A 14,339-nucleotide genomic window follows, 5' to 3' on the forward strand; every position below is an offset into this window, starting at 1 on the left:
GATGGTGAGCTGACAGACCAGCAGGGGGAGTAGTGATTCTCTAACACTGTGGGCCTAGCCATAGAGGAAAAGCAGTGGCTGTATAATCCAAATCAAATAATGTTTCACTGTCACATACCTCGGATAGGTGCAATAATGAATATGATAATATAACAATAATAATATAATGATCAATATGGTGAAACCACTACCAAGCCCATCAGAGGGAAAGGTAGGGTTACTACCATATTGCATATACCCATCAACTCTTTCAGATCTACATGAAGTGCCTGAGGTAGGGGCTGGGAGTTGTTTCTGGCCTACCACTGGGGAGAAAGACTGGCCAGACCCCCCTCCCTTAGGTCTATCCCACTGGTTTTTACTGAGCGGTGGTGGATTCTCAATAACAGTCCTAGATCACCACCAACTTCGTATGTTGTTTTGTGTTTCAGCTATGCTTTCGATAAATTATGTTTAAACACATTTTGTGACTGGCACAGTGAGTGAAGTCGGAACCAGATGTGGAAGGAAGACTGAGGGGAACATTGTGGGGGAATGGAAGGGGGAGAACAACTACAGCTCTCTCAGCTGTCCTCGACTTCCCTTAGTACACTCCTCTAGCGAACATTTTCTCAAGGAGAAAAATATGACTCCTGGGACTGTACATCAATCATTGCCAGTCTTAATGCTCCTTTTCTGGGGCTGAATTATCAACACTGCCAAGTGTGACATAATGGCAATGTGATTTTAATCAAAACAGAATGTCTATGGGCTAGCCATTATAGGCTCCAACAGTATGTAGCTTATGTGGAGACGAGGGAGATTCATTTACCAGAAGCCTATCATTTCATGAATGACTATTAGACAATAGCTGAAAAAACCTATACATCTGGTCTTGTGCTTACTAAAAGGATCACATACGGCTACTCATACTATTTGTTCTATATAAATAAATAATCCCTGTACTTGAAAGAATAATCCCTTTTCAAAAGCAACTTACTTTGCTAACATCTTACACTATCAATTTATAGTCCTGAATACTTACTGAACCACTGTGGGGTTTAGGGGCTTGCTCACAACTCATTCTGTCCACTAGGCTGAAGCTATGCTCAGACCACTCACACACACACACACCTTGTCCAGAACTACGTCACTGATCTGAGGTAGCCCGTCTGGCTTCTGTGTACAGGCAGCCATGAACTGGAAGCCCAGCAGGAAGTCCCGGTTGTACTGGCGCTTCCCGTTGGTCTCCGGCAGATCTAAGGAAACGAGAGGAAGAAAACAGCCCTGCTCATCTCATACTGTGCAAAGGTTGTATGACTTGATTGTGAAAACAAAGTGAAAAACACAAATGAAACTGAGGCTAATAACTGCCCTCCTACCTTCCTGGAAGAGGTCTGGGGGTGCTCCTGTAGAGCCCTCCTTGTCCCCAGGGGTGGCCCCACTGTCACTGCTCTCTGTCTCCGAGGTGTGCCCAGCCCCGTTCCTCATGGGCTCCAGCTCAGCCTCCCCATTTTCCTCTGGGGCAGGGGGCTTCTCCTCTGCCTCCATGGCTGGAGGTGCTGCTGAGGGTGGGGGCGGGCTGCTGCTACTATGGGGCCTGGCGGGCTGCAGGGCCTGGTCTCCAGCAGCCTCCTCCACAGGCTTGAGCTCGTCCTGGGGGAGGCAAGGGAGGTAGAGGGGGTGAGATAGAGGGACAGAGTGGACTTCACACAGGGGGTTTGGAACACTGATCATGATGGATAACTCCTTGCCAAGTCTTAGCTCTTCATTATAATCAGAGGGATAAAATCAACACTATGCATGCCAGTCTCTCTTGGCTAAGAGTTGAGGAACGACTGACTGCATCGCTTCTGGTTTTTGTAAAGAAACATTAATGTGTTGGAAATCCATTTCCATAGTCAACTTACACCCCCCCCCAACAGGGGTCTTTTCATAGTCCCCAGGTCAGAATCAAATTAAAGGAAATGTACAGTATTATACAGAGCCATGATTGAATGGAACCTCCATCTCATATAGCACAAGTGAACATGAAACCTGGTTAAAAAACAAAGCAACACCTCACAGAACAACGTCTCTCCCCCATGTGGCCTACTTTTTGTGTGCATGTATTAACATGTATGTGTAACTGATCGATGTACACCAGGCTGTGTGTGTGGAGCGGAGCTGGAACGTGCCCAATTTGACTGGAGCGCGGAGCGAGTTTCCCAAAGGCTGGAGTGTCAGCCTTCTCACCTGCTCCAATTTCGCTCCAGTAGCACTTACTTCACGAGCTCAGGACATGCCAGGCCCAGCATGCATTTGTAGTCTACTTGTGTGCTCCTATAGCCCCTTGCTATAGCTACTGTCATGGAGTTTAAAGAAACTGAAACGACGCACGTGCAAAATCAAAGTGACTTACAAAGATGAGGATTGTAGCAAAGTATTAAAAACAAAAAAAATCCGATCTCTTAAAAGTTTCTCTTTAATGTTCGTTCTATTATCTACACAATAGGCTATCATTGATTTTGGCCCAATATGCCTGACATATTACCTCTTTCAATGAGAGGTTGGAAAGAGATGTGGAGCGTCAGAACGTTGTGTAAGCACTGCTCCGTGAGCGACGAGCGGGATATCTAATCACTCACACACACGTTTTTAAATGTGTGTAAATTGTTATTTTGTCTGTAATGTATTTTTTGATGCATGTTGAACCCCAGTAAGACTAGCTGTCGCCATTGGCGGCGGCTAATGGGGATTATAATAAAAATCAACAAAATCAGACGATAACACTTCAAATCATTAATCAAATCTAATGTTATTTATAGGGTTGCACATTTTGGGGAATATTCAGAGGTGGAAACTTTTTGTGGGAATTAACAGGAATATATGCAAATTCATATAAATACCATTTAAATGCAGATGTTTTTTTGCATTGGATATATTTACCATATCAAATGGAGACAGAAGAAAACCTTTTACCTTATAAGTAGAAATAATTGCTAATGATTAAATCCTTCCAATAGAAATAAAAAAAGCTGTTTAGTCACGAATTGAACCTTAATTAAATGAGTCGACTCTTCACATGGGATGATTTCACTGAAAAATAAAAGGGAATATTGAATGATCCCCAATGATCCATCGCATCTCCCAAAAACATTTAACATACATCTGTAATACGATATTCTATAAACTAAAGCTTTGGTTGTCTTCCTCTCAGGCTTCCATGTCTTCTCCCTGGACCTCCTCAATGTCTACCTCTTGAACATCAAACTCTGAGACCTCATCTTCACTGTCACTTTCCAACCTTGTTGAGGATGGCTCGTTGTTAGGCTCAAAAAGCCTCAAATTTGCCCGGATGGCCACCAATTTTTCAACCCTTGTATTGGTCAGCCTGTTCTGTGCTTTGGTCTGTGTGTTCCCAAACAAGGGCCAGGTGCCTACTGAGGTGGCTGATGATGGTGGGATTTGGAGGATGATTGAGGCAACAGGGGAAAGAGCCTCAGCTTCACAAAGTCCCTTCCACCAGGTGGCTGATGAGATGTGTTGGCACGACTGCCATATTGCATCTCCATCCCAAAGCACTTGCTTGGAAGTGTACATCGCCAGACTGCCAAGAACCTTGCCCTCGTTCATGCCAAGGTGGTGTTGATCTCTGCACCAGACAGGATGCTCTTACCAGCATACTTGGGGTCCAACATGTACGATGCAACGTGTATGGGCTTCAGGCAGAAGTCTTCATGCTTTTTGATGTATTTCAGAACTGCAGTTTCCTCTGCTTGGAGCAAAGGTGAAGTGGGCAGGGCAGTATGGAGTCTGAACATCAGACAGGATGGCATTGTCTCCCGCAATCCGTGCAATGGCTACTGCTATAGGTTTCAGGCTGCTTACCACTCTCTCCCAAAATACATCATCCAATAGGATCCTCTTGATGGGGCTGTCCATATCGGCAGACTGTGATATGGCCATTTATTGGAGACTCCTTCCCCTCCAGGAGACTGTCAAACATGATGACAACACCACCCCAACGGGTGGTGCTCTTATTCTTCTCACTTTGCTTGGTGAGGTAGACTGCTGCTTTAACTTGATGACCCTTCACATACCTAACCATTTCCTTGGCTCTCTTGTAGAGTGTGTCCATTGTTTTCAGTGCCATGATGTTTTTGAGGAGCAGATTCAATGCATGAGCAGCACAGCCAATGGGTGTGATGCGAGGGTAGGACTCCTCCACTTTAGACCAAACAGCCTTCATGTTCGCAGCATTGTCTGTCACCAGTGCAAATACCTTCTGTGGTCCAAGGTCATTGATGACTGCCTTCAGCTCATGTGCAATGTAGAGACCGGTGTCCGATTCATTCATCATTTTCACCTCGAATAGAAGTAGAGGGACTTTTGTCAGAGGTTGCTTGTTGTGAGCGCAGAGGGAACTTTATGCACTTGGCCAGATGATTCTGCATCTTTGTTGCATTCGTCACATATGATTTGGCACAGTATTTGCAAATGTACACAGCTTTTCCTTCTACGTTAGCAGCAGTGAAATGTCTCCACACATCAGATAGTGCCCATGGCATTTTCCTGTAAAGATTAGGAAAAAAATTGTTAAAAACAAATAAGGATAAATAGTTAAGCAGTTAGATTAAACAACTCCTTTGTAAGATAAATGTTTTAAAATTAAACGTGTATGGAAACAGGTGAATTAACACTCCTCAGTTAGCAGGCTCAAGCAAGCTAAAACCCACATGGTAGCAAGAACTAACTAGCAGAAATTGTTAACACGTTAGAGATGATTTAAACACACTTTGCTGTAGGCTACTATTTACTAGTTAACAATAAATCATGTATGTCATATAAAATATATTCACCCCACCCAGTATTATATTCAAAACTTACCAGAAAGCATGTAGTCCTTGGCTCAGACAGTGTAGTAGTGTGGGCTCAATAGCATCTCATTAGAGTGCAAGATCTTGAGAATCAGCTGTACATGTGATGGAAGAGTGCACTGTGCATGCAGAGGGTTGAAATTCCATTGAATTGGGGATAGTTTAACCAAAATATGCCACAAGACCTAGAATTGCCTTGTGTATCCCACAAAAAAGGTTCACTGTAATAAGCTAACATTTTTTGATGAATTTAAGCAAAATTCCCAAAATGCCAAGGCTTAACTTCCTATGGAAAATTTCAGGGGAAAAGGAAATTTACCGTAAAGTTTGACCCTTTGCTACCCTAGTTATTTGTAACATGTGCTGAATACAACAGGTGTAGACCTTACAGTGAAATGCTTAATTACAAGCCCTTAACACTTATTTTTCTTAAAACGGCATTGTTGTTTCAGTAAAAAATAAATATAACAAATAGTTAAAGAGCAGCAGTAAAATAACAGTAGCGAGGTTATATACAGGGGGTACTGGTACAGAGTCAATGTGGGGGGCACAGGTCAGTCGAGGTAATTGAGGTAATATGTAAATCTGGGTAAAGTTAAAATGACTTTGCATAGATAATAACCAGAGAGTAGCAGCAGTGTAAAAGAGGGGGTGGGGACAATGCAAATAGTCTGGATAGCCATTTGATTAGCTGTTCAGGAGTCTTATGGCTTGGGGGTAGAAGTTGTTAAGTCGTTTAGACCTAGATTTGGCGCTCCAGTACCGCTTGCCATGCGGTAGCAGAGAGAACAGTCTATGACTAGGGTGGCTGGAGTCTGACAATTGTTTGTGCCTTCCTCTGACACCGCCTGGTGTAGAGGTCCTGGATGGCAGGAAGCTTGGCCCCAGTGATGTACTGGGCCGTTCGCACTACCCTCTGTAGTGCCTTGCAGTCGGAGGCCAAGCAGTTGCCATACCAGGCAGTAATGCAACCAGTCAAGATGCTCTCGATGGTGCAGCTGTAGAACCTTTTGAGGATCTGAGGACACATGCCAAATCTTTTCAGTCTGCTGAGGGGGAATAGGCTTTGTCGTGCCCTGTTCATGACTGTCTTTGTCTGTTTGGACCATGATAGTTTGTTGGCGATGTGGACACCAAGGAACTTGAAGCTCTCAACCTGCTCCACTACATCACTGTGGATGAGAAAGGGGGCATGCTCGGTCCTCCTTTTCCTGTTATCCACAATCGATCTCCTGGTCTTGATCACGTTGAGGCAGAGGTTGTTATCCTGGCACCACACGGCCAGGTCTGTGACCTCTTCCTTATAGGCTGTGTCATCTTTGTCGGCCTACCACTGTTGTGTTGTCGGCAAACTTGATGGTGTTGGAGTCGTGCCTGGCCATGCAGTCATGAGTGAACAGACCGTACAAGAGGGGACTGAGCACACACACCCCTGAGGGGCCCCCGTGTTGAGGATCAGTGTGGCACATGTGTTGTTACCTACCGTCAGGAAGTTCAGGACCCAGTTAGAGTGAGGTGTTTAGTCCCAGGGTCCTTAGTTTAGTGATGAGCTTTAAGGGCACTATGGTGTTGAACGCTGAGCTGTAGTCAATGAATAGCATCCTCACGTAGGTGTTATTTTTGTCCAGGTGGTTAAGGGCAGTATGGAGTGGAGTGCAATAGAGATTGTGTCATCTGTGTATCTGTTGGGGCGGAATGCAAATTTTGGAATAATGGTGTTGTGAGCCATGACCAGCCTTTCAAAGCATTTCATGGCTACAGACGTGAGTACTACGGGTCGGTAGTCATTTAGGCAGGTTACCTTAGTGTTCTTGGGCACAGGGACTATGGTGGTCTGCTTGAAACATGTTGTATTACAGACTCAGTCAGGGACAGGTTGAAAATGTCAGTGAAGACACTTGCCAGTTGGTCAGCGCATGCTTGGAGTACACGTCCTGTTAATCCGTAGGGCCACGTGAATGTTGACCTGTTTAACTTCTTATGGCTGGGGGCAGTATTGAGTAGCTTGGATGAATAAGGTGCCCAGAGAAAACTGCCTGCTACTCAGTCCCAGAAGCTCAGATATGCATATTATTAGTATATTTGGATAGAAAACACAGAAGTTTCTAAAACTGTTTGAATGATGTCTGTGAGTATAACAGAACTCATATGGCAGGCAAAAACCTGAGAAAAAAATCCAACCAGGAAGTTGGAAATCTGAGGTTTGTAGTTTTTCAACTCATTGCCTATCAAATATACAGTGGGATATTGGTCATATTGCACTTCCTAAGGCTTCCACTAGATGTTGACAGTCTTTAGAACCTTGTTTGATGCTTCTACTGTGAAGGAGGGGGGAATGAGGGCTCTTTGAGTCAGGGGTCTGGCAGAGTGCCATGAGCTGACCATGCGCGTTCACGTGAGAGTTAGCTTGCGTTCCATTGCATTTCTGAAGACAAAGGAATTCTCCGGTTGAAACATTATTGAAGATTTATGATAAAAACATCCTAAAGATTGATTCTATACTTCGTTTGACATGTTTCTACGAACTGTAACAGAACTTTTGGACTTTGTCTGCTCGCACCTCATGAATTTGGATTACTGGGCTAAACGCGCAAACAAAAAGGAGGTATTTGGACATAAATGATGTGCTTTATCGAACAAATCAAACATTTGTGGAACTGGGATTTCTGGGAGTGCATTCTGATGAAGATCATCAAAGGTAAGGCAATATTTATAACGCTATTTCTGACTTTTGTTGACTCCAACATGGTTTTGTTGTCTGAGCGCTGTACTCAGATTATTGCATGGTTTGCTTTTTCCGTAAAGTTTTTTTTAAATCTGACACAGCAGTTGCATTAAGGAGAAGTATATCTCTAATTCTGTGCATAACACTTGTATATTATATTAAAGTTTATGATGACTATTTCTGTAAATTGACGTGGCTCTCTGCAAAATCACTGGATGTTTTGGAAGCAAAACATTACTGAACGTAACGCGCCAATGTAAACTGAGATTTTTGGATATAAATATGAACTTTATCGAACAAAACAGCTGATGCTCTCATACATGCTTCAGTGTTGCTTGCCTCAAAGAGAACATAGAAGTAATTTAGCTCGTCTGGTAGGCTTGTGTCACTGGGCAGCTCGCGGCTGTGCTTCCTTTTGTAGTCTAATAGTTTGCATGCCCTGCCACATCTGACGAGCGTTAGAGCCGGTGTAGTACGATTCAATCTTAGTGCTGTATTGACACTTTGCCTGTTTGATGGTTTGTCTGAAGGCATAGCAGGATGTGCACCCCCCCATAGAGTGAATAGAAAGCATCATTGCTTACCTCAGTCTCCCTCTGTGATGCATCTCCAACAGGACTCCCTTCATTTGGTTTCTTCCAGGTCTTTGGTGTAGCAGAAGCAGTCTGACATACTGCAGAGAAAACAGCAGCAAATACATTTTGAAGTCAGCTATAGGCTGGCGATTTACCACAAATTGCTTCCATTAAATATCAATGACTAGACTTATTATACTAGCAGAAAACAGTGGCCTTCTCCCCAGAGTAAAAATTAAATCCAGCTGTTAGTGTAAGCACTGTGCTGTTCTCAGCAGTCAGCATTGAGTTCAGTCTGGCTGATCCAAGTCTTGTCTATCAGCAACCTTTAACTGTTTATTTATAGTATACACACATAGGCATCCATGCTGTCATGTCTGTATCCATGGCTATGCACATACCTGTAGTGGGACTCTTTCTGAAAAGGGCTTGTAGCTGTGGTTCAAGCTTGCTGTTTGGTGTGATGAGAGTCTCTGTCCCTGCTTTGAGAGGGATGTCTTTAGTGTCAGAGAGCTTGCTGGTCTCTGCTGTGGCCTGCACTAGCGGCGGAAGGCCTGGGGGAGGCGCTGGAACAGCAGGCGCAGGGCTGGAGGTCAGAGTGACTGGCATTACAGTGATTGGTGCGATAGGGTCCATGACAGCAGGGGGCATCTCTGCCCTCACCTCACTGGGCACAGCCTCACTGCAGTCTTCTCTAGAAGCCGGGGCTGAAGCCTGGGGCTGGGTTGGGGATAGGGAGGGAGTAAGGGGGGCGGGCTCCTGAGACTGGGTGTCCATCTCAGCCCCAGTGTCAGCATGGCCATTCAAAGCCTTAGGGGTTAGGGCTGGGGAAGCAGCCAGGGTGCGTGGGGCTTCTGGAAGAAGTTCCTCTGTGTTTGAGGTCTGGGACTGAGTCGTGAGTGGCAGGTGCTTGGGGTCCGCTGCAGAGGAGGGAGGGGGAGCAGTGGGCTCCACGGCAGAGGGCTGCTCAATGGGGCCGGCAACAGGAAGAGGGGCCGGGATGGGGGAAACCACCACTGGGGCTGGGAAGGGAAGCTCTGGATCCAAGTGGGGAGAGGGAGCAGTTACAGGTGCACTGGCCTCTCGCCTTTCCAATGAAGGTTCTGATTGACCAAGCCCAGGAGAGGAAGACTTCTGGACAAGCGGCTCCAATTTTGGCTTATCATCTACTGGAAAAGAGAACAGATAACATAGACATTAAACACAAAAGAAAACACAATTCTTTGTGCCAATCTCTTAACTGAGTCAACATTCAGGTTCTAAAAAACGTTTTATTCCTCAGGCCGCTGCTCTCAAAGCAGGGATGTATTCTGCCTGAAGGATGGAGGGGTGAGGGCCGGGGGTAGAGGGTCAGACCTGGCCCTGGCTTGCTGGCTGCAGCCCCAGGCGTGAGCTGCTGCTGGGGGAGCTCCAGGCTGTAGGCTGAGTTGGCCTGGCCCTGGCCTTGCTCCGGAGTATGGCTGCCACCCGGCTGCTGCTGCGATTTGAGGTAGAAAATGTGAGGATAATGAGGGTGCGTCCATAAAAACTAGCAACACAGACAGACAAATAAGCACAAAAATAGAATTAAGCGGAAATAAGGATACCAGTGGTTATGGTTAGATACATTAGCCAAGGAAAAGACAGGGGGAGACAAGCAAGGAGACAGCAACCAAGGAAAGCAGGCAAAAGGGAGGAAAGGAGAAGAAGAAGCAAAAAGAACGTGCAAGAGTAGGGGAGGTGGAGTGTGAATGACAGGGAAATGGAGGCACACAAGGTTAAACAAAGCAAAAGAAGGGAGAGTAAAAAGAAAATGGACAAAACACAGAGAGGAGAGAATGTTAAAGTCCAAGGAGAGGACAGGGAGGAAGTGTCACAAAAGCTTTCCCTCCACAGAATCCAGAACAAGAACTGTAATTTAAAGATAGCCTATTTCTATAGACGGGTTGGTTGTTTAACAACAACTGACTTGTACGCAACTATGGGGCAATACAGACGGGGTTGGCTTAAATTGTTGACATGTCAACTATAATTCGTTGACAACATTGTAAACTATAATGTTTATTAGAATATAAATATATTTGCACAACGAGCACTTGTTGTCTCAAATACATCGTGACAGTTATTGGTTGGCAAGCTAGCCAATTTGAGTCATATTAGTAGTATAGACGTGACATCAGTCAAAACACCTCAAAACAAGACATGGTATCAAGAACAAGATAAAACCTACGACTCCCCACATGACAGCTTCTTGTCATTGTTGCTAGCTATCTGATCATCCAAAATCACAACACTCAGACTTCTGCCCCATTGAAGCGTGAGCATAGTTTGTGACGTTGTCAGCTAACCCATCTATTAAAATTCTCAGCACATCAATGACTCATTTTGTTTGAATCAATGAAGTATAGAATCTTATTCTGGATTCGTCATGGAGGGACAAAAAGCATAAACGATATGTTCCACAACAACATTTACTGCACAAGTGAGGGAGGAGATACAGTGATACATGCAGGTAGGTACTAATAATAGGTAATATATATACACTGCTCAAAAAAATAAAGGGAACACTTAAACAACACAATGTAACTCCAAGTCAATCACACTTCTGTGAAATCAAACTGTCCACTTAGGAAGCAACACTGATTGACAATAAATTTCACATGCTGTTGTGCAAATGGAATAGACAAAAGGTGGAAATTATAGGCAATTAGCAAGACACCCCCAAAAAAGGAGTGGTTCTGCAGGTGGTGACCACAGACCACTTCTCAGTTCCTATGCTTCCTGGCTGATGTTTTGGTCACTTTTGAATGCTGGCGGTGCTCTCACTCTAGTGGTAGCATGAGACGGAGTCTACAACCCACACAAGTGGCTCAGGTAGTGCAGTTCATCCAGGATGGCACATCAATGCGAGCTGTGGTAAAAAGGTTTGCTGTGTCTGTCAGCGTAGTGTCCAGAGCATGGAGGCGCTACCAGGAGACAGGCCAGTACATCAGGAGACGTGGAGGAGGCCGTAGGAGGGCAACAACCCAGCAGCAGGACCGCTACCTCCGCCTTTGTGCAAGGAGGTGCACTGCCAGAGCCCTGCAAAATGACCTCCAGCAGGCCACAAATGTGCATGTGTCTGCTCAAACGGTCAGAAACAGACTCCATGAGGGTGGTATGAGGGCCCGACGTCCACAGGTGGGGGTTGTGCTTACAGCCCAGCACCGTGCAGGACGTTTGGCTTTTGCCAGAGAACACCAAGATTGGCAAATTCGCCACTGGCGCCCTGTGCTCTTCACAGATGAAAGCAGGTTCACACTGAGCACATGTGACAGACGTGACAGAGTCTGGAGACGCCGTGGAGAACGTTCTGCTGCCTGCAACATCCTCCAGCATGACCGGTTTGGCGGTGGGTCAGTCATGGTGTGGGGTGGCATTTCTTTGTGGGGCCGCACAGCCCTCCATGTGCTCGCCAGAGGTAGCCTGACTGCCATTAGGTACCGAGATGAGATCCTCAGACCCCTTGTGAGACCATATGCTGACACATGCACATTTGTGGCCTGCTGGAGGTCATTTTGCAGGGCTCTGGCAGTGCACCTCCTTGCACAAAGGCGGAGGTAGCGGTCCTGCTGCTGGGTTGTTGCCCTCCTACGGCCTCCTCCACGTCTCCTGATGTACTGGCCTGTCTCCTGGTAGCGCCTCCATGCTCTGGACACTACGCTGACAGACACAGCAAACCTTTTTACCACAGCTCGCATAGATGTGCCATCCTGGATGAGCTGCACTACCTGAGCCACTTGTGTGGGTTGTAGACTCCGTCTCATGCTACCACTAGAGTGAGAGCACCGCCAGCATTCAAAAGTGACCAAAACATCAGCCAGGAAGCATAGGAACTGAGAAGTGGTCTGTGGTCACCACCTGCAGAATCACTCCCTTTTTTGGGGGTGTCTTGCTAATTGCCTATAATTTCCACCTTTTGTCTATTCCATTTGCACAACAGCATGTGAAATTTATTGTCAATCAGTGTTGCTTCCTAAGTGGACAGTTTGATTTCATAGAAGTGTGATTGACTTGGAGTTACATTGTGTTGTTTAAGTGTTCCCTTTATTTTTTTGAGCAGTGTATTTATTTATTACACATGTGTGTAAGCCATATATCTGTGTGTCAAAGATGAATATGATAACACATTTACTATGAACAACGAAAGTGTTTAGATCACTTTTGTAAAATAGCCATGGTTGTCTGTTACTCAAATTGGATAGCAAAGGTTGTGAAGGCGAGGCCAGATAAGGCCAGGTGAGTGTTTGGGCCCAGTTGCAGAGCAATGGGTGGGGGGCAGGGAGTAAGGGACAGTGGCTGAAGTCTGAGTGGCTGGCTGTGTCTAACGCAGCATGGCAGAGGATGGATTACAAACACAGAAAATGTGCTGTGCCTGCATGCATGGCTCTGTCTGTCGTGGTGCCAAAGCCCTGGTGGCTTAATTGCCTGTTCCCTCCCAACACCAAGCAATCTGCCCTGGGCACAGATTACACAGACATGGGTGACAGGCTAACAGCTCAGTGGGCCAGTGGCACACAATGGCAACCTGTGTGTGTGTGTGTGTGTGTGTGTGTGTCTGCGTGCGAGAGAAAATAAGCTGAATATCAGGCAGCATGAGAGAAGATGTGTCCTTACTTGCGGAGGGGTGGGGGTGGAGGAGGGCCGTCCGACAGGGGGGGTTGGATTTCGGCTCCCTGTGCCCCCTGCCATGATCTCCTCTGTGATGTCCCTGCCGCCCTGGTTGGGGTCCCGGATACGGATCTGGGAGGACAATGATACGAAAGGAGCGGCATCTCACTAAAGTGCCAGCGTTTCAGAGCAACCCTCACGCCATTCAAAACAGTGAGTGTGTTGTGTACAGGAGTGCATCTGTGACCAAAAGTTTCAGACATTCTTATTCAGCTTGTACAAATGTAGAGAGAAAAAGCTTAACAGTATTTCAGCAGAGGCACTTGAAAGGGTTTCTGGCAAGATAATATATTTTCATGTGAGTCTTAACAAGTGGGTCATAAGAGTCCAAACGGAACAGCACTATATTTCTGAATACCTTAAAGTTTCCCACTGGCCCTGGATCAAAGGTTCTCTGGCAGAAGAATAAACACTAGAAGCGCTGAGGCAGTCATTTTGACAGCATATTAATTTAAAATTAAAATACCTCTGCCATTTTTAAAGTCATGCCACCTCTGCCCTGGACTTTTCCTAAATAAGTTCATTTAACACATGTATGTTGTTAGAATTTCGATATCAATGTGTGTTATAAGAAGTTAAGAGGACAGATCATCCCTTCCCCTTGCCACCCCTCATTAACCAGCAGTCAGCCTTGGACAGCCAATGATAGCTAGGGTTGCAAAGGGCTGGACATTTTCCATGGGAAATTAAGCCTTGGAATTTCGGGAATTTTGCATAAACTCATCAAAAAAGTTATATTATAACAGTGAACCTTTTTTTGTGGGATACACAAGGCAATTCTAGGTCTTGTGGCATATTTTGGTTAAACTATCCCCAATTCAATGGAATTTCAACCCTCTGCATGCACAGTGCACTCGTTTCCATCACATGTACAGCTGATTCTCAAGATCTTGCACTCTAATGAGATGCTATTGAGCCCACACTACTACACTGTCTGAGCCAAGGACTACATGCTTTCTGGTAAGTTTTGAATATAATACTGGGTGGGGTGAATATATTTTATATGACATACATGATTTATTGTTAACTAGTAAATAGTAGCCTACAGCAAAGTGTTTAAATCATCTCTAACGTGTTAACAATTTCTGCTAGTTAGTTCTTGCTACCATGTGGGTTTTAGCTTGCTTGAGCCTGCTAACTGAGGAGTGTTAATTCACCTGTTTCCATACACGTTTAATTTTAAAACATTTATCTTACAAAGGAGTTGTTTAATCTAACTGCTTAACTATTTATCCTTATATTTGTTTTTTTTAAACAATTTTTTTCCTAATCTTTACAGGAAAATGCCATGGGCACTATCTGATGTGTGGAGACATTTCACTGCTGCTAACGTAGAAGGAAAAGCTGTGTACATTTGCAAATACTGTGCCAAATCATATGTGACGAATGCAACAAAGATGCAGAATCATCTGGCCAAGTGCATAAAGTTCCCTCTGCGCTCACAACAAGCAACCTCTGACAAAAGTCCCTCTACTTCTATTCGAGGTGAAAATGATGAATCAGACACCTTAT

The 14,339-nt window shown here is 45.2% G+C and overlaps 1 protein-coding gene across 7 annotated transcripts in view; it reads right to left on the reverse strand.

The window, feature by feature from the left end:
• Window positions 1-14,339, reverse strand: part of LOC139558375 (eukaryotic translation initiation factor 4 gamma 3-like) — a 66,597-nt gene that overhangs the window by 13,069 nt on the left and 39,189 nt on the right. For 4 of the 7 annotated variants that reach the window (XM_071373513.1, XM_071373503.1, XM_071373479.1 and 1 more), the window contains 6 exons: window positions 12,774-12,908; window positions 9,495-9,666; window positions 8,540-9,307; window positions 8,148-8,236; window positions 1,362-1,635; window positions 1,114-1,238 (listed from right to left, as the gene is read on the reverse strand). In XM_071373513.1, coding sequence (XP_071229614.1) covers window positions 1,114-1,238; window positions 1,362-1,635; window positions 8,148-8,236; window positions 8,540-9,307; window positions 9,495-9,666; window positions 12,774-12,908 — 1,563 coding nt within the window. The remainder of the gene's footprint in view (window positions 1-1,113; window positions 1,239-1,361; window positions 1,636-8,147; window positions 8,237-8,539; window positions 9,308-9,494; window positions 9,667-12,773; window positions 12,909-14,339) is intronic. The other 3 variants (XM_071373520.1, XM_071373495.1, XM_071373487.1) reach the window with 3 other exon arrangements.

This window comes from Salvelinus alpinus, chromosome 2, assembly GCF_045679555.1.
Source record: "Salvelinus alpinus chromosome 2, SLU_Salpinus.1, whole genome shotgun sequence".
Taxonomy (NCBI): Eukaryota; Metazoa; Chordata; class Actinopteri; order Salmoniformes; family Salmonidae; genus Salvelinus; species Salvelinus alpinus.